The 21538-nt window shown below is 40.4% G+C and overlaps 1 protein-coding gene across 1 annotated transcript in view; it reads right to left on the minus strand.

Moving 5' to 3' along the window:
* Positions 1 to 3132: 3132 nt before the first annotated feature.
* The window catches only part of APBB1IP (amyloid beta (A4) precursor protein-binding, family B, member 1 interacting protein), a gene marked incomplete at both ends in the record, with an annotated part of 33857 nt that continues 15451 nt past the window's right edge, over positions 3133 to 21538 (minus strand). The window contains 4 exons of the mRNA XM_009702932.1: positions 3133 to 3250; positions 4236 to 4334; positions 17207 to 17317; positions 20586 to 20729. Of these exons, the coding sequence (XP_009701234.1) occupies positions 3133 to 3250; positions 4236 to 4334; positions 17207 to 17317; positions 20586 to 20729 (472 nt within the window). The remainder of the gene's footprint in view (positions 3251 to 4235; positions 4335 to 17206; positions 17318 to 20585; positions 20730 to 21538) is intronic.

Consider the following 21538-nt stretch of genomic DNA (forward strand, 5'->3'; position numbering starts at 1 on the left):
CTTACCAATGTCTGCGCACCATTACTATGTAAGGGATATGCATAAATAATCCAGTACTTTCAAATGGAATAAGTGAATGTTAGACCAAAGGACAAATTTGTGGGTTTAATTGTGAAAAAATCCCCAGCCCCTGTATAGTCTGATGAGGATTAAATAAACTCTCCAGTTTAGTCTAGGATTTTTGGAAGCTGTACATGTCAAAGTAGTAGACAGTGTTTGGTGCCTAGATACACACATTTGTAAACCTTAATGACTCCCTTAGGTCTATTATAATTTACAGTTCTGAGATCCAGTAAAGTTCCACTCATGTATTTCTTGGATGCTAGTGAACCTGTTGCTGTCTACAATGTAAGTTTAAACACAACAATGGTTTCAATCCTAACATGTACTTTTCTGATTAGCAAAGAGGTTCCATGACTATAAGAAATAGAATAAATTATTTTTATTGCCATGCCTGTAAATCACATGATTGACAGAGAAGACGAACTCTGCAGTGTACTGAATTTACTAGGGCTGTTTACGCTTCAAGGAATACAGAAGATGGTCTGAAGTCCTTGTGTTTGATGCCTGTGCCTGCATGTCGTTCAGCATATTTAATCCAAAGTACCATTTTGATCATTCGAACTACAGTCTGTGTTTGTTGAAGGACTAACATGGAAGTCAATAAAGAGGTAAAAGTGATCTTGTGTCTGGAAGTGCTCAGCAGAGAGAGATGTAAATCTCTGAGTTCTGTGGCCATGCCCTCAAGTGGAGAAAATTACTGTCTCTCTTCACTTTGCTGCCCATAGCAGAGCAGGAGTTTGGGCTTCACACTGCGCAAAGACGTTGCTGCCCTCAGTCATGCTGAGATTTAACTAAATGAAAGAGAGCAGAGAGAGATACAGTGTATATAGTGCAAGGTATAGTGTTCTGCTTGGCAAATATGATATACCAGAAAGCTGGGACATGGCTAAATGGTAATCTGTTTCTTCTTCTGTTAATAGGTTTCATAAACTAAGCAAGACTTGAAAGCAACATGTGATATATCATCTCCTGCCACATACCTGCACATATGCTATACACAAAGTCAGCCAGCTAAAGGACCCCTAGTCAATCCAATATGTGAGTTCATGCATTCTAGTCTCATGATTTATTTTTAATTTAAATGTTACAGTATTCTCACTAAGTCAAGTTCTCCAAAATTTTATGTTGCATTAAATTTGTTTAAGCAAAAGAAAAAAAATTGTCTAAATATAATGCAAAATATAGATACCCAAAATATATAATGCAAAATACTGAGCCTTGTAGTGATACAGAACATCTGAAAGCAACATCCTTCATCTTTCAAACATCATGATATTGTCCCGGAACACAACACACACTGTTTTTTTAATGTCCAAAGACATACATAGTGAGACAGAGAGGCAAACAACATATTTTGCCTGAGATGCAGCTGGCACTTGGGACACTTCAAAACCACAGACTATACAGTTTGGGGTATACGCGAACACACAAATGCAGGCTACAGCAGTATGACTGGGGAATACAGGCTACCTGAGATGCGAGGAGTTCCACTTGCCTTCCTGAGCATTGCTTTTGGCTGTCACTGAAGTTAACAGAGTACAGCCCCCTGCTAAGCTCACACAGGACTGTAGTTTTCTATAGCAGATTTTAGCCTATACTGAAATCGGCCCATACAAATGGCTACATGCCATTTGAAAACAGAACAGAAGAAAACATGCCTTGTTCCATTTCCAAAACATGAGCCAACAACTGCTCACAGTTGGCAGTTTTCAGGTTATAGTATTATAGTTGGGCCCCAGGTTTTATATAGGGCAGTAATGATAACTAAGACAGCAAGAATCACAGTGACTTGCCTCAATTAGAACACTAATGATCCTTCAGCGATATTTCCACAGCGACAACATACATGACTAAAATCTTTCCAGGCTACTTAACCATTTAATGGGATCCATTAGTTAAGATTAGCAGCATATTTTATGATCACATGCAGCGTTCCTGGATTCTAGTCAGGAGCTGAAGTTAATACAGATGTATATATACTCTCTAAGGCCTCGATCCTGCCCATATCCAGTACAGACTGCAGCACCAGCATGGAGCCCCACTGGCCAGCCACCTCTCTACCGCCATCAGCACCAGAACACAAAATGCTCTACAACTGTCCCATCCACCCTTGCTAATAGTACCACGCCCCCAACCATCAGAAAATCCCCTGATCTTGAAACAGTCTGTCACTGGGTCTCCCCACCCCAAATGTGCATTTATTACCATGACTTGACCCCAAGGAATAGTAGAAAGACCACTGTCTTCTCACATGTGCTGACAAAAGGCAAACTGAAGCTTTCCAAAGGGGGTTGGAGGATTTTGAGTTGTCTACATGAGAAGTCAGAATATGAACTGCCAAGACTGATTGTGACTTTGCCTGTCTTATGACAGTAAGTACTTGGCCAGCACGTCCTTCCTAATAAATAAAGCATATCTTAAGCAGGCAAACTAAAAACATCCACCCAAGTTACAGCTAGTATCATGCACTGTTGTATCTGTACAATGATAAAATAGGTAACAGCAGTATGATGAAGCTACTGGAAAAGTAAAGTTAGAAAATAACCCAATCCTTTCTTACTCTGCGTCCTTCTCCTAACACCCACATTGTTATCATGCAAATGAGTGAAAGGCTAGGAAAGAAAGTGGCTCACCCTATGATAATCTCTTTCTGAAATGATCATTCTCAGAATATCCCACTCATCCCTTTTACTCATTGGAAGAAAAGCTCCGACAGTCTGTGTAGAGATGAGCAAACAGAAAACTTCAAGACCTAGACCATCAATCTGTAAAATGTAGAGGGAGGGTAAAGGATTTGTATTCAGATGCCGACAGAAAAATACCTTATTAAATTATGCAGCTTTAAACTGACCTTTGGTGGTCTGTCTTTGTATCCTTCATGTTCTAACTTTAAAGTTAGCGCTCTGCTGCTAGCTTAGTTATAGATCAGAGCTACGCTGGGCTGTCTAGAACAAGATATTATCTTGCTGAATTAATGGGATAGTTTTCTGAACAAAGACTATGTGCAACACTGATGATGACAGTAGAGGGCAATAAATGTGATTTCAACTGCTGTGACAGCATTGGTACCTGCTGATAAGGATCCTGCAGGGGCAGCTGGTTCCACCGTTCCTTGATTTGCCCACCGAGAGGACAAGCCAGCTTTCTTCACTGCACATTTGTAATTATCATATAGTGTCTTGCCATACTGGAAAACAATCAAAACAATACAATAAGCATGGTGTTGAGCTTGACATAGGCCAAGCATTCATTTTGCTCTCGGACAACTTTTCTGACCTCATTCCTTCCTACCCAGTTTTGTTAAAAAGTAGCTTTCTATAAGTGGTGTACCTATTTCTGTATAGGGCCAGGTAGAAAGCCTCTCTGTAACAGCACAGTAAAACATGAATCCCCGTGACCAAACACAGTCCTACTGATATCATTCTCACATTTTATGTTCATTTCAGTATCTGTAAACATCTTGAAACTTGGTTTTAAAACCAACTGTTCTCAATAACTGTCTTCTTCCAATGCTTTCCAAGTATTACATTTTCAGACTGGAGACTTGGGACACTGAATCCTGGGCTCTAGAGCCAACAGTTGTAGAACGGTTGTGTTTGTGTCAGTAAGACACAAAATAATTTGATGTTCACCCCAAACCTTTGTTGGATGTCACCCTGCAGCAGAACTGGCAGAAAAGGATATATGCCTAACAGAGGCAGGTCTGTGTACAGCCAGTATACTGGGCTATGTATAAACCCATCTCCCTTAATGCTTTATGCAAAACAAAATGGGCTATGAATTAGGATCTTTTTGAAGAGGGTGAGGCAGACGATTTGGGCAGAACTGTCTGAAAAATGTTACAGTTGGACTGACCAGAGCTTGCATATCTTTAGCCACAGTGTATTATTATCGTGCCAGATAACTATGGAGTAAGTTTTATGAGTACATGAGTTTTATAGCTACAGAATTCACCCCATGTTAATGAGAAAAACACGCTGATAACTAGGGTACAGGAACATTCAGCAAAGCCATCCCAGTCATGCCCTTCTGCTTGTTCTTTCTATGCTAAAATTCGCATGAAACTCCATTCTTAGTGACAGTATTTCCAGTTGAGGTGATGACAGTCAGTAACCTGAGGAAGACAGGATTTTACAGAAAACATATTTAAGTAAATTAACTTCTAATCTCACCTTAGCAATTCTTATTCCTGTTACCCACTGATGCAGGGTTGCTTGATCATCGCAGCATAAGTACTTGATATATTGTGACTCCTTTTGAATCTGGGGGTGCTGAAAGATATTAATTCATAAAATAAGACAAACACAGAAATCAAATCACTGTACAAAAGTATGAAGGCACCACACAGTAACCTCGGTGAGAACACTGCCTGTAGGCACCACATTAACATGAAGATGATTTCAAAAAAAAGAAGCAGCAAAAAAAAGTATAAGAAAATATAAAAAAGATGGTGATTATGAACTATACATGAGTTGCCACTGGCAGCGTTTGCTTGAAATAATTTTAATACATTATAATATGAATTCAAGGGTTACAGAAATCCAATAGTGATCTAGAGCTCATTGAAGTCATTGAAGTATGGTTCAAGGTCTACCACTTAATGCATAAACACTGGAAGGAAGTCTGTTTCTCATTGTGGTTTTTCATATGTAAGGCATCCAGACTGAATGCTGAACATAATTAGTCTTCAAAGAGTATGTTAAATTTGTTTAAGCATAAACTCTCAGCTGAAACAGATTTTTCCTTCTAACTGACTGCCTCTCTTTGGGCCGAGTTCTAGCTTTCTTCCTATACATTTTTATTCTGCTTTGCTCTTGCTGTCGTTTGCCAACAGCTATGTAAAACTGCCATATGTTCTAGATGGAGGATCATTCAAAATGCAACACCATCAGAAGTAATCTTCTTCATTTGTTTGTACCAGAAACCTTTACAATTTTTAAACCTTTTTCTGTTCTTTTGGACAAAATTTAGGATCTCTTCCCCTTACTGATCAACATATTACTGGTATGTGGTGACGTACCATTGCAGCTCAAAGATCACCAAAATGCCAGGCTGCCTACTTGCCTGAGACTGAACATCGTCTCTAAGATTCTAAAGGAATTTGGTTCCCCTGCTACAGCAGCAGAGGCTGTAAGTCTTTAGTAGCTTGGATGGAATAATATACTGCCACCTCTTGATACGCAAGGAAAAGAAAGAAACCAAAGGAAAAGCCTTCATTAACCCTCATTTATGTGTTACTTCCATTTATATTCTTACAAATTATAGGTGCACAGTTAGTGAAATATTGTGAACGCACAAATATGCTCCAAGAATTCACTATTGTCAAACCACTCTCTTTTCAGCCTGTGCAGTTGAAAATTCAAAGCATACCTCCAGCTAGCAGCAAGGACCCTGGTTTTATACATATCGTAGAGTCCCCCGACCAGAGCAGTGCAGGACGTGGGGAGCTCAGCAGGACACCTCACAGTGCAGAGCACTGTGAGCAGCCCAGATGTCTCCTCACAGATGCCTGCTGATGGTCAGGGCATCCCCGGTGCGGAGGCCAAACCCTGGTCACAGCAGGGTGATCCAGGAGTTCAGCAGCAGAGCTGAATACAGAGGTCTTGCTCCTCAGCCACATGTCCCTGCTCCCCCCTCAGCGCTGCAGACACCCGGTTTCCCTTGCTTGTGTTTATGAGGGCACATTGTGATTCGAAAAAAAAAGGAACTGGTCCGAGTTAAATATAACCCATTTCATCATGCTGTAGTTTTGATTATTTTTTTTTTTTTTAAACCCAGCAGTACACAGCACGGCCTCAGATACAGCATGGGGATAAGGGGCACTGTGGCTTGGGGAGAGAACAAGTAGCAAGGGATGGATGAAAGGATGGGACCATGCAAGCCAGTATTGCTGCCAAAGCCCTGTATCATCAAATTACGGAGAGAGAGTGAACACACCAGAGAGATAACTGTGAGGAAGAAAAAAACAAAGGGATGTTACTCTGAGGGGTCTCACAGTGACAGATGTGTCCCAAGGCAGTGCTGTGGGTAACTGTGTTACAGCTCCCTGCATGTGTGAACTCAGCTGTTCACACAGGTCATATTGTTCACCATTCTTCTGCAGACACATAGCGGACCATCTCCCCTGGACGATGAATATACCAAGTCTGCTTCAGCCCTCTAAAAGGGCCCATGGTTACCTTATTCTGTTACCTTGCTCTTGGGCATTCCCAAGGTGAGAGCTAGGGACATCTCACATTGCAAGCCCAGAGACACCAGTTCACTGTCACCAGGTGCCGTAGCTGCAGAGCAGCCACCGTGCCCATCCCATAGACCTGTGCCTCACCCACCTACACTCACACACCACCCCTTCACACAGTTCAACATACAGGGCTGTATCTTGCAGCTATACACCTATGCCACCTACCAAACAGAGGCAGTAAGCAGGGCTCCTGGACAAACACCCTTCTCCAGCTCTCCAGCGTCTGCCTGTCCCTGTCTCCGGCAGCCTCAGACAGCCCAAATGCTGCTCAGAGTGGGCTCTGCTACTGCAATACATGGCCAGGACACAATGCCTGACAATCCTTATTTCCTTCCACCGTTTCCCCACTATGTGACCAAAGGCAGTGAAAACCATTAGAGAATTCAGTTTGAACAGCATCTTTAAAAGGGAACTGTAAGCAGGCACTTCTCTGTGTGGCAGAGTACATGCCACAGACCTGGGTTACCTTATCACCAACAGAGCCAAAAGGACCAGGAGGTGCAAACAAAGACACTGCAACCCTGGGTAAATTCAATTTTTCAACCACTTTTCAACAAGCAACTAGCAATTTTGCTCCAGTGTGTAAGGTCCTACCGAATCCAGCAGATGGCACCCAAAGCTTTCAAAAATGAAAAAGCAAGAATTTTTTTTTTCCCTTCTTCATGACAAAGTCCAGTGGGTCTACATGTCTCCCCTCATTTTCAAACACCACACCTACCAACAGTGTTTTCTTACAAGGAAAAAAAAAACCACTTGTATAATTTAACAGATAATTCATGCAAACATCTGGAAGAAAGTGCATGCTGCATAAAGAAGGCAGAGGAGGACATGGCATAGAGCAAGCTAAGTAATGTTGCTGCACATAGACACAGCTCTGCCACAGGGATCTGCAGCTGGGGAGCTGAGAGGGGCTGCTGCAGACCTCTCCTCTGGGGCACCCTACCAGTTTCACAAGAACACATGAACTGTGTCAGATCAAAGGTCCCTGGACTTGGACAGTGGTCACAAATAGATACTGAGGGAAGAGAAAGAACAAGACAAGCATATATGATACTTCCTTCTCTGTACTCTTCCTGTCTGCAACTATTTTCAGGTCAGAGGATCTTCTGAGCTGGAGAGGGTTTCTCTGTATTTAGATTCTTCAACGGATTTCTCCTCCAGGTACTTTTTCAGCTTTTTGTTGAGCCCAGAGAGAGTTCTAGCACTCACAACATCTTTTAGCAACAGTTTTCACAGGTCTGCTACACACTCAGTGAAGAACCATCTCCTTTTGCTCTGAACCTGACTGCTACTAGCTTTGTGTAATGTTCTTGTTTTGGAAGAGACACTGAATGGCTGACCCCTATCCACACCTCTCCATGCCACTCCTGAGCCTAGAGATCTGCATCACGTTCCTGGCAAGTTGTCTCTTTTTCCAGCCTACAGTCGTCTAGTCTCTGCAGTCATTCTTGAAGATAAAGTCATTCCTCACCTTTGCTTATCCTTGTTGCTCCTGCTTGATCCTTTTCCAAGTTTATTATATCCTCTTTGAGAAGAGAGGACTAGAACTGCACAGGTGAGGCGAAACCATGGACTTGTGCCACGCTACAGCAGTGTTCGCTATTTAATTATCTATGCCTTTCCTAATCATTCCTAATGCTTGATTTACATATCCGACCACCACTCAGCATTGAAACAAAGCTTTCATCAAGTTACATACCATATCAGTATCTTGGTCTTGAATGGTACAGGTCAGCTCAAAGTTAGTAATTTCACAGGTGAAGTTCTGATTGCTTTCGTCCCTATGCACATTACTGGGTGTATACCCAGACCATATGTTATTTATGATTTTACTGTCCAGAACCCCAGCCTCACAATGGTCTTCCAGAATTCTTCAGTCTGACCGTTCCTCAATGATCTGAATAATGTAGCACCATCAGCAAGCTTCCTCACCTCACTGCTTACCCTGTCTGTGAATATTGTGAGACTGTGGGGTTCTCACCATCCTGAGAAGTTGAGAGGGAACTATCAGTGAACAAGGCTAGTGTGTCCCGTGTCCGAAAACACAGGAGTTATTCACTGCCTAATCTCTACCCTATCTTTTACTAGCTATTGTCTCCACTGGACAATACATCTTAACCACTGACATTCACCAGTGGGGCCTATTCCAAATTACCCCAATCAGTTTTTTGATTAAATTACTCCAATCAGCATCCATGATTAAATGTCGAGTCACAAGTATACTCTTGTCAATTAGGAACTAAACTAGCAAGCTGCTGAACACCCAGCTCTCATAAGGAAGGTTAAACACCTCAAAGCCATGCAGGCAGCCTGTATCCTCACATCATAAAAGCGAAGAACTGTATCGTCTCTCACTTTCCAAGAAGCAGCAGCAGCGCTGGCTCTCTTTTTATGTGTAACTTTACCAATGACACATAAAACATAACTTTGTACTGGACCCATAGCCCACTGATGTTGACTGGAAATACCACCATTACTTTTCCTAGGCTTTGGATCAGGTCTAAGGAGGACTGTTCCGTGCTGCCAGTGCAGAGGCTGCCTACTGCAGCTGTGTGCAAGGCCACACCACCAGACCAAACACCAGCAGCACCAAGCTTAATACTGAAGGTTTATACCTCTAAAAGATTATTAGAAAGTGGCTTAGATGGAGGCATTTGGCTTCTTGTGGTTTTTAGATGCAGGAGGCATGCTACTTTGGATAGGAAGGTATAATGTTTCAGCCAAGAACTGCCGTACCCCACCCCAGCAGCTTGCTCACTTAGGAAGAACTGTACTGTAGTGAAATTACTTTGGCAGTACAAATAGCAGAAGACTCTGCTGTTGACTCTGACCTTTACAAGCTCCACTCTCCACTGAAAACTTCAGGTCACATGCAAAATCTATTAGATAGCATGTAAAAATGCTGACTCAGGATAATCAATTCAGAGAAGAATCTAGACAGCTGAAAGTCCCTGGAAATGATGACTTGGTGTGAAGATCCATGTGAATCAATTTCCTCCTTTCACAGCTCCTGCCTCTCAGGATAGTTCTTTAGCACAGCACACAGACGTACAGTCACCACGCAAGTCTGGTTGTGCTAAACTAGGTTTATAGTCCCTGTAATAACCTCTCTGTGAGACTACAGAGGTCGTAACAGTATCAATCATGACAGTCATGCGAGAAATACTGTATTTTAAGGCAAAGTAACACCAACCTCCGTATGCCACAGCTTACATGTCTCACACACAGAGACACATAAATTATTTTGTTACATGGTGCATGCTGTGTCCTGAAAAGGTCATTAAAATCATCTGACAGCAAAGTGAAAACATCTCCTCTGGAAAGATTCGGCACCTTTGCCTCTGAAACATGCAGCACCGAAATGAATTATGAAAGACAACTGTTTAAAAAGCAACCACCCCAGAATTCATAGTCTGAATGAAAAGTGGTAATATGCAAGTAGAAAGGGACTCTAGATTTCTTCTTACAGAAAAAAAATGGAACAGTGCTTTGAAATAGTACCATGTATTAAAATGCAACCTAATTTGACTACAGTGAACTTTTTTCTCTGTTGATGTCAAAACTCTTAGTAATGACGAATTAGTCACATCATTGGGCCTGATTATTGGAAGTGTTGGACACCTGTCCACTTCCTTATTAAGGCTGGAGCACCTCAAAAGTCAGGCTGCAAAAGAATGTGCCGTGTTCCACGCAGAAAAGCACTGAAAAGGTTTGGAAGAGAATCTAGTGTTCTCCTCTGACCCATTGTCTCCTCTACAAGTATGAACTGTCTAGAGATAAAGCAAGCAGTAGCACTTGAATATAAAGAGCTTATTTTCTGGAGACCTTTAAAAAAAATATTTGTGCACAGATCACATTTTCAGATTAAAGTAAACTCTTTGCCTAAGGAAAAAAAGATAGAACACATTGAAAACCTGAAGAAATGGGAACTGAATGATGTAGTTTCTGTGGTTTGTGCCAAACAAATGACTAAAGGCCATGTGTACATGAAATTAGAGATTATCCCAATAAAATTTTCTTTTGCTTTGCCTTCTTTCAACACTGAAGATGAAAAGTAAACTGAAGTTATTCAGGCGTCTTATTGGATTCCTTGCCCCAAAATATATGGATCATTGCTCAGTCTCTGAGGCAGAAACAATAGCTAGAAGCATAAAGAGTGCCTAACTTTGGATCAAAAGCTTTGGCTTTAGGCCAAGTTTTCACAAAATGGTCAATGTTTTTGGATACCTTATCTTCTACGGATGAACTTGTGGTATGTTGAGCTAGCTTCTCAGAACAGCTGAGATTCTTCTGCCTCCCATGACTGCAAGTAGAATTAATACTCAGTACCTTTCAAAAATCCACTGAAGTTGTTCAAATTTGCCATCTACTATTAAATGTGGTCAATTCTGGTGCTATGCATTAAGATGACCAAGTTTAACTGATCTTTTGAAGACACATGTGAACTCTACAGATAAAACAGTAACTGTCCTATTATAAGGAAATTATTCTTTTGACCCACATTTCTCTAATGACTGAGACAAAATTTTTAGGTCATTAAAAATCTATGTAATAGTCACTGCAACCAAAGAGGATTGCTTTATGCAGCAAATAATATTTTCCAGAGCTATTATATTCCATTTCTCACTGTCCATCTTCTGTCCTTATTCTCCCCATTGTTTATGCATTAAGCTTGCAAAACCATGTGCATGTACTATGACTGTAATCCCACATATCTGAAAGTGTTCTGTAATAAAGAGTATTTCTGCTTTTGCTTTTTCAGTTTATCTAGCAATGAATTTTACTCTGAAATATTTATCTGAAGCATTCACGCTAACACAACGATTTTCAAATCTTTCACATAAAGAAATAGAAAATCTGTTTTCTGTCCTTGTTTCCTGCACTAGCCATTTGTTCTATATCTTTTTCCTACCGTTTTCTATCTCAAACACTGCTAATTCATATCTTCTACCTTCTTAACTGTCATTGCGTTGAATGCATTATGTACATGACTTGGTCTGCGATGGAGCATACTGGGTGTGAAGGGAGGAGGGAATCAAAAGCGGAGTGACTGAAAACCAAATTACCTGCTAGAATGATGCCACTGTTGCAAACAGAAGCTATACTTCTTGACAGTTTACTTCCAAAATTCTTTGGATCATTAGGAATTTTTTTTTAAAATCGTAGTTTCCAAATGACACCAGGAAAACGTAGCTGTTTAGACTGCACAGGAAAATGTGCCCAGCTGTGGAAATAGAGGGTGATTTGCCTTTGTCTCAGTTTATCCCCAGGAAACCAATTTTTTTCATCCTAGATTAATTCAGCATTATGCACCATTACCTCCAGATTACTCAAGCACAACCAGCACCAATAAACTATAATTAAATCCACTCTTTGTCACAGGCACATCACACTGACTAAACAAGCAAATTTGCATATAGATTACCTTGCTATTTGTATGCTTTGAAAGATTTTTCAACATGGTGTGACAAAACCAGCTCCTGGACTAGCGTGTGTGTGCGTGCACACACACACACAGACACTCTTAATGCACAAAATAAACATTATGTTCATAATTTCTGCTCAGTGCAATGGATGCTGTCGCTAGCATAATGAACAGATCCCTTCCTTCATGGTGGAATCTCTTGGTTTTGAGGGCTTTCAGCTTCAGAATATGAAATAAATCACAAAAGGTCTCATCCATTTCCACAGCATTTCCCATGTAACATAGTAGACGGTGAAAGAGAAGATCTGCCAGGGATATATGCATAAAAATTTGGCAATGCAAACGCAACTGTGAGGAACCAAACCACTCCAACTTGTGCACTTGCTGTGTGCAGTGTGTGAAATTACTTTTTCTGTGAAGGAGAGAGATTTTTATTCCCTTGCTGTTTCTCTCCCAGGAGTGGTCAGCACTTTCCGCAGGGTGGCGGGGAGGTCCATGCTGCTACCCTCTCCTGCCTCCTCTGCCTGGAACAGAGGGACAGATTTGACCTTGACAGATGCAGGTTTAAGTGAGTGTCTTCCTTCACACTCAGCTGCCCTTTCCTTTCCTCTTTTCTGCATATGGAGGTCTCTATTAAGAAAAGACTCACTTTATCTGATGTCAAAGTGAAGGGTGGGATCTTTAAATTCTGGTAAGCATTACATTTAGGCTGAGCAGAAAATAGGAAGAATCTGCAGGTTTACACAAGCAGATGTACCAAAACTATTTATTTTATTCAGAAGCTCTATTTTTAATATGTTGAGAGTTCTTTCAATTGTTTTTTGTTTTTCAAATACGAGACCTCCTTTGAGGGAGGAAGGCTTGTTTAGCAGTGGTATAGAACAATTCAATTTAAGAAGGTTATAGCTCAGCACAGATCAAGTAGCTACTGGGAAATAAAACAGTTCTTCAAGTTTTATAGTTGCCCCAAAGCCTAAGGATTCCTGAAAGCCAACTCCATCAGAGCCTCTGTGCCAGACTGCACTCACCCTCAGGAGCCAGCCACATCGGTTCTGGTTTGCTGCACGGGGACAGCTAAAGGTGACCCTGCTCTCTGACACCAACCAGCCAGCTGTGCTCTTTTCAGTTGGTCCCAGCTGGGCTTTCTGCTGCCTGAGAGGAGCTGATTTGAGGAAGCAAGTGCTTTGTTCAGTTACTGCAGTTGTCTCCTGAATCATCCTGAAAGGAAACTCCTGAATAAGCTCAGCAAAGTGCGGTCTCTTTTGCTGGTAGACACTGTGATATGCTTTTGAATTGTTTCTTGCACACCACCCTTTTCTCCATTATCTCCTCAGTGTCTTGATGGTTAACAAATAAGCAAAAAACCACCGCATTTTTGTTCTGAGCTACAGTATATACAATGGGGTACTGATGTAATGGGAAGAAATTATAGGCAAGGAGCACTCATAACACATCATGCTTCTCTAGCTGTAAGAGGAACATCCTACAGGGCGGATCTGCTGACAATTACATTTATATCTGAACTAGTTTAAAATCGCTAATCTAGGTGCAGCTCCAACATCACAGGCTGCAAAACCTACCCCAGCTTCTAAGTATCAAAGCAACCTGCCCATGATGTGCATGATCTTGTTGTTGCTACACTAACACCAGTACCCAAGCCAGCATCAGCTAAGTAACCCAGGTATGACCTCTGAAGTTGAAATTAAATGGCTAGATTAAAAAAGAAACAGGAGAGAGGGAGCTGCCAGCTCCCAGCGATAGGATGCATGTTAGTTGGGACAGGCACTAGGACCAAAGGCTCACTGTGTTTGTGAGCCCCTCATTTGACTGTAGCCTAAGAGAAGAAACTGGAAAAAAAGCCCACATCCCATTTAGAGAGATCAAGGTGAAGCAACATTCAAAGAAATGTCATGAAGACTTTGAGACAAAAGCCCATATAGTTCAGGGCAGTGTCAGACAACCTGAGACATATCATTGTTCTAGCCCAAACCAAGTCACCAGGGTTGTGATTAACATTAGTTATAGGGTCCTTCTTTCCCATAAGTTCTTGGTGATGCCTGGCACATAGACACAAAAATGGCAGGGATGCTCTGCTCGTTCTCATAATATCTCTTGAGGGCTCTTCACTCCATAAAGACACACCATAAAGATGACGAAGATTGAGGGGAGGCAAAAAGTTCTCCCTGCTAATATGAGACAGGACTTTTGAAGGTAGGTACAAATGTTACTGGTTTTAGCCTAGCTATTTGTTTAGAAGGCTCATCATTCAAATGGGGACTGGAGGAAAAGACGGGATGCTTCCTTCAAGCATGAGGACATATTCCGCTCCAAATCAGCCCACCTCACTGGCCATTTGCTGTCATTTGAATGAACAAAGGGCATTCTCCTGTTCTTGAAGTAAGGATGCCAATTAGCTTAACTAGTCAGAAATAAATACCATATTTTTTCAAGTCAACGCTCAAAGCTGGGAAGTTATGTCTGGTTCTGAATTCAGCAGGCTTTTCCACCTAGTACAGAAGCAAGATACTGCTGAAGCTGCAAGCTGAAGCTCGCATTTGTCCTGCACTATAAAGTACAAGGTGGTCTCTTGCCTCTGAGCTGAGCAGTTTCTTTTGTTAAATTTGAAACATACCAGAGCAAGCAACTTGGGTGATGACTGCTGACTGTTTTGACACAGCAGTTCCTAAAGGGGTCCTCAGAAAGCAACAATTCTTGAAAAAATGTAGTAGTATGCTATTATTCAAAAACTTTCCAAGTGGTGTTACAGCTTAGCTAATAAGGCTTGCAGACTAACCTATTTTCCAAAACGTGAAAATCTCCTTTGATTTACAGCCATCCTCAGTGAACAGCTAGCATGGGCTATGGCTGCTACTCTTCCAATTACTTTTCCCCATTTGCTTTAAAGACACATAATCTTCTCCTGCAGCCAACACAAACAAGTAAGAGAACCTCTGCAGAGCTCATTGTCCCGAGGCACACACAGAGGAATGGAAGAGGTGTGAAGACACAGCAGTGCAGCCTTGGCCGTGGAGAAATTTCCCTCTGGCTTGGACTGAGCTCGGCATCCAAGTTCCTTCAAAATTACTAGGTTACCAGTATAACAGAGACAAACGTGTAGCTGTTAAATCTATTGCCTTTTGCTCACTGCACCTGTCTGCAAAAGTACTGTCATTTCACCTTGAGGACTTTATTCTCAAAATATGGCAGGATAAGATATACCTCAAGGATGATGGTTTGTTTTCCTTTGACATCTTAGGACAAGTGCCTCCCAGAAAGAGAGATACTTTCTTCTGGGAGACTTCCATATAAAACCAGACAGGAACAAAATGTGACTAAGCGTAGTAAGTGTCTCTGTGTTTCTGTCCACACACTTTCATGTCACCAAGCATCTAATCAGAGGGACCAACATTTAACTTTGCTCCTTCCCTCAACCCACAGATCTCAAGATGTATTACATCCTCAGCTCCAACCTCCAAAGATAAGACCAGGATATGACAGAACTCATCTCAGCTGCATGCCTTCAAAAAGGTACACAGAATTCAAATTAATGTACAGAAATTATAATAAACATGAAACTCTGCATTGCATCACCCTCAGGAAGCCACCTTAAGTGGGAGGCTTCCCCTTTTGAAACTACAGAAGATTTGAAGATATTAATACTTCCCCATACTTCCTGACCAACTCCTGCCACTGCAAGAGACAGCTGTTAAAAGAAGCCAAGTCTGAAACCGAGCCAGTCGGGAATCTACCAAATGCCAATTTGTTGGAATTAAAATGAAGAACACTCACTGTAACATAATCTATTCATCCCTAAGTAGTGTTGCATGGATATAATGATCTTATCAATATGATGTTTATTCTAGTATACCACAAACACATTTTAGGAGCATCAGAGCAAACATTTTTGCTAAGTCAGTTTCATAGATCTATAAGCCTATTACACATAAAGCTTTCCCTAGCGAGCTTTTGATCTTGTTCTTCACATTTCACATTGAGGGTACAGTGCTAACATCACACATCCAATAACGCAAGTATTTTAGTTGAGTTGTGACTTTTTTTGGTGTAAGTTCTTATTTAGAGCATAACTCTTTTCACAAAAGATGGCAGTAAGTCCAGAAAGTTTTCCTAATCGTTGTGAACAGTTAAACACATTGCTACATACACTTCAAAAAATCATGCTTGTATTTTCATCTGAACAGAACTTGAATAACTGTTATTAAATTAGTCAGATACTGCTTTGACCAGTCATCTGTTTAGAAAATCAATTTCTCCTTATTTTTTAAATCAGCTCCCCTTTTTCTTTTTTTTCATTATCAGTTGTATTTTTCAGAATTCATGCTTACCTGTTAACTTCAGAAGGCTCACTCCTGTTTTACAAAAAAGGATAAAGTGCTTTTTGCAGAGCACTTAGCAAAGAACTATAGTATTAAAACTGCTTATCTGTGTTAATTAGACACATCTGCTTCAGAAAATAAGTCTGGGTCTATAAACCACTTCTGCTTGGCCATGTGTAAATTAGTCTACCAGACATTTTGAAACTGAATAAAAAAGAGCTGTAAGTGTGCAGCTACAGCCAGAAATGTGGTATTAGAAGTGACCTCTGATGTGAATGTTTCCTGCATTTTTTTCCTGAGATAGCAAGATACTGTGTTTTCTAGTATCTTGTTTGCACTGCAGGCCTTTAAATAGAAAAACAGCAACAAGATTATCTTCTGTCTTGTACGTAGTAATCCCACTGTATTCTAAGATCTGTATTAATGACAGATAGCAGTCAAGGTCTAATTACTGCAACCTCAAATCTTCATTTCTGATATCTGAACTATGTGAAAGGCATAGGCTTCTTTTCGTTTCCTGAGAGGAATGCAGAATTCCCAGCCTATTTGCAGTGCTCTTACCTGGAGAGGCAGCAATGAGATACTTAACTTCAACAGCAAGCACTGATTTTCATGAGCAGGTGAACAATGTCTTTTGCCCTCCTGTGACAAACAGTTGTGCAATAAAATACGCCATTTGAGATGTCTATTCCTGCAAGATTTTGCATCTCAGTTCAACAAACCACTCAACAGGTATCACTACACTGCAAATAAAAAGTAGACGTACTTTTATTATATATAGTCCATAGTGCTCATAACATCAACATTAGGGACTCCAGTCTTCTCGTCATACATCTGCCTTGTGTGCCATTTGTCCAGATGTGTTCAGTCACCTGAACAGTCAGTCACTGGAAGCATATTCAGGCTTGTTTTGAAGACAACTTTATAGATGCAGTGTAGACATATATCATAGGACTACCAGTACTTAAAAATAAGGTTCTAAAGGTTTGTTGCTGATCAACAATGAAGTGAAGAAGAAAACAGACATGATTTTGCAGGAGCTATTCCATCTCATCAGGGTCCCTGGAGCTTCAAACTAAACATGTTAACATAGAAAAGTAACTGTGTGTGTCATTTGCAGAACTTATTTTTATTGTACATTACCTTTAAGACAAAGCAGTGATCTGTAGGTGCCTTATATTTCACTTTGTGTTGAGAACCATAATAAACATTCATATTCTCAAATTGAATGAAGCATGCCAGATCCCGTGATGTCTATAAATGAAAACCAAACATGTCATTGTTAGAACAAATTGAATTTTGATATGAAACTCATCAACAGGACTTTTTTCAGGTGCATGAATGTCAATGCTTTTTATTTTTTTAACTGTTGTGAAGTTGACTGAAGAAAGATGAATTTTAAGAGTGCGCATTCTTAAATTGACAATTGGAAGAGGGTCAGTATATATAGGAATAATATATAACACAGTGCAACATTTTGCTGCTGTTCTGGTTTTGCTGTGCTTTATTGCTTTGTGTGGAGATTTTGGCTTATGGCTGAGATGACCAAATAGAACACCATAGTAAGAAATAACTTCAGTAAAATAGATACAGGCCTTGCAACCACACCCTTACAATTCTGAGTGCAGAAAGAAGGTTTGGGATTCTAAATTGCTTTGGGAGATTGTTTTTATTTGGTATACGTAACAAACAAACTCCCATCTGGTAATAAGCACATATTTCACCTGTTTTGCTTTGAATTGTCTCAAATTTCCTGGCATCATTCCTTTTCTGTTTATCATAATATTTGCTTGTTCACAATATGTTGCTAAAGTAACAAGGTTTCTGTTGCTGGCACACTTCTCAGTGCAGAATTCTGCATACAAAGCATAACTTTTGCAATCCTTTGAGGGGAAATGCAAAAATGGCCATGTCACATGGTCACTGTTGGCTAAACTGAGAAATCAGGAAACTGTGAAAAAAAAGAAAAAATAAAATAACAAACTACAAAGCCTCTCTACCCTTAAGAATGGGTTTATATTTCTGCATATGATGGTTCTTCTATGCTGTTCTCATTCTTATTGATACTTTCATTACAAACAAATCCTTGAGTTGGGTTTATTTACAAATTCAGTTTGCAAGTAAGATTTATGGGGAGAAGAAACACACCATACTATATGTAGATAGGGCTTCTCTCTTTAAGTTGATGTCAGGGATTTTGTCATTGACTGTGTGGACCTAGGATCTTCCAACACTGTAAGTTCCTAAATGTGCTCAGATCCATGCAGTATAATGAGATGGTCCTGTCCTTTACAAACCAGGTAATGACAATTATGACCAATATGAATGCAGCTGTTATTTTCTTCTTAGTAAGGAACAAATTTTTATGCAAGGGACAAAGGCGCTAATTGCTAGTATTTCTGCAATGTTAACATGACAACGCAACACAATTAACAGAAACAATTTTTAAAATTGTGTTTGCAATTTTGATTCTGTTATTTTGTGACCCTGTCCACTAACAGCATATTTTTGAATGAGATATAAGTAGACTAATGCTGAGGAAAGAAATTAAGACAGCAGTGCTGACTGGTGCCTGGTTTGTTAACGAAAAAACCCCAAGCAACAAAAAACACCAAAGGCATGTGTGTAAAATTATCCAAATGTGTCCTTGTATTTTCACATGTTTGCAATGTATTTTACAGCCAACATAAAGTGTCAAAGGTATGCCAGACTGCTTTGCTTTTTTATAACAAGTGAAAATATGATTACATGATGAATTTCAAAACAGCTGCAGCAGCTGAAGATATTATTGTCCACCAACTGTTTGTTTCTAAACCTCAATGAAAGATCACTCTACCCACAACCGAATGACTTCAGCAAGGTGCATGTGCGCTCTTCATACCGCCCTGACGTGAGATGAACTGTCATAATTTAAGGGCTTTGACTGAAGAGCTCTACTCAATTCTGCTGCAGCGCTTTAAGATGTTTAGCATCCTCACTGCACCCTGCTCATCTACCAGAGATTACTGTCTCCACAAAAGACGTGAACCTGAACCTCAGCTGTTCCAATACAGAGTCCAGTAACTAACTTAAATCACCATTAAACACAGATTTGAGCTAGAAGACTTGACCTTCTCTGGAATGGTTGAAGCATGGACATATGCATCCTTCTGCTGAAGGCTGTTACAGACACAAGAGCAAACAGTTGATTGTGGTAGCATTTTAAAGGGCTGTGACTATCTCCGAAAGAACTAGATTCAAGGCCCTCAATATCTGTGAGTGGCTGAGTTGGTAATATAGTGAGTTTAAAGCTCTCACACAGTTCCTTAAAATGGCTCAGTTATAGTCAGGGTGGTACACGGGCTGTAATGACTAACAGGCAATAAAGTGTTAAACAGTTGTTACAAGGTGACGGCATGGCTCCATCCTGAGACTATGTCTGCAGTCTATCACCTGAAAAAAGAAAGCACTTTCCTCGTTTGCACTATGATGGAAAGTCACTGAAATGGGTATCACTGGATGATGAAAAAAGGCTGGGCAACTATCAGTATATGCTTGCCTTGCTTTGGCACTGTGCTACTGGCCATCGTCGGAGGCAGGCTACAAGGAAATATCCAAGATGGACTTTTCGTTTAACCATTCTTCTATTCTTTCCACCTTAAGTGCCATCCAAATAGCATTCTAGTTCCTAATTGATAGCATGTTGTGTGTGTGCAACATGATTTGAAGACAGAAAGCTGTTATCTCAGGGTCAGGTAAAGTCAAAATAAATTGCTGTGAAAGCAGCAAGGTAATCTAGGTCTGAGATTTGGTTATAAACATAGGTCCCTGGAGGAGCAGCATGGCACTCTTTTATAAGCTATCAATTTTTTTTTGTCTTTGTAATTTAGTCAGGGAATAGCAGAACAGTTAAGTTTCACAGCACAAATCCTAACAGTAAAGCTCCATGAGCAGCACCAGAATTTTCAAATATGAAGCATTAGCAGAGCTGTAAGTGGTAACAGAAGTGGTTTTCAGAATACAAAAAAGCCCCCCCAAAAAACCAAAAACAACACCAAACCACCAGTCCCAGAAACCACCATTCTACCTCATCACTGTGGAAATGAGAAGCCAGCTACCCTCATGTGCAACAGAAAGTCAGTATCAAACAAAGTAAAATTCCACCTTTTTTGTGATAAGAAATTAGTTTACTTGAGAACTTTCAAAATATTCTTCCACAGGGACCCCATGTAATAGTGAAGCATTTTGACAGCACACCACCAGCTGAAGGTGCTGTGCTGTTTTTCTTTCCCCTGCTGACTTCCGGAGGAGTGCTATTTCATTAATGCTTTTATCTATCCATAGAAATCAAAAGGAGAGAAATGTGACAGGATTCAGTGACATTCTAATATTTGCACAAGTGGTGTAGTCAAAGCTAAACCAAAAAAAACCCCCAACCCTCTCAGATGCACCAGACAGTGCTCTTGCAATGTCACCTTGGGAGTTCTTCACTTTCACCTCCATGAATTGTTTTATTGCTAAAAGGATTATTTGGCTTCCTGACCTTGGTTTTTCCTTTGGGTACATAATAAATTCCAGAAGCTCGTAGAAGAAAGTAACGCCTCTTCCAGGACTTTTTTCCATCATCTTTTAAATAAAGGGCCCCTTCAAGCTCTGGCACAATGACAGATGTCCCACAGAAGCTTTCCTGTGCAACAAGAACAATAATAATACACAAAATAAATTTATTTAAGCACAACCCTATTAATAAATAGTAGAAAAATGATCCTACGAAAAATAAAGACATTTCCCGTGGCAGTGAACATATGAACATAGGGAATGCAGTTACCAGGGAGATGAACACCTTAGACAGGCAAAGGAAACTTTTTGTAGCTAATGTGGTAACTCGGCCATGCAAGTTGGGTGCTCACACTGGAAAAGAAGGCTCACAAAACCTCCATTCTTGAAAGGGTCAAGCAAAAACCTACAAAAGATTTTAGCTAGACATAGATGTGCTCAGTGAAGGCAATAAGACAGAATTGTTGGTACTGCTGCTGTTGATTTTTCTCTACTGCTGTATCTATAGGTTCTGTAAAGAAATACTTCTGTAGAAAGAATCTTTACAGACTGCTTAAAGCTCTAGAAACAGCTAAAGCAAAAAATTCCCCTCAATCTCTGCTTCCACTTTGAAATACACGCTAGCATTTACAACACTGTTTATACAAATATACTTCATTGTTTGCTTGAAGGATCTACTGTTGGGTAATTTTTAATGACAACACAATTATCATTTAATGTTTTCATTTAGAATTTACCAGGACTTCTGCTGGTTGACATCTGGTGCCTTCAGGAGATGCACTAATTTTCAAATGGGAATCCTCAGTCACCTGAGAACAGCATTTCCTTTGTGGACTTTTACCGAAGTCAAAATGCTCACCAGGAGAACTGTGATAATCTTTCCTTTCGTATAGCTCTGGATTTTTCTCTCTCAAATATACAACTGAAGTAAAACTTCAG

The sequence above is a fragment of the Cariama cristata genome, unplaced genomic scaffold (genome assembly GCF_000690535.1).
Source record: "Cariama cristata isolate BGI_N322 unplaced genomic scaffold, ASM69053v1 scaffold12726, whole genome shotgun sequence".
Classification (NCBI taxonomy): Eukaryota; Metazoa; Chordata; class Aves; order Cariamiformes; family Cariamidae; genus Cariama; species Cariama cristata.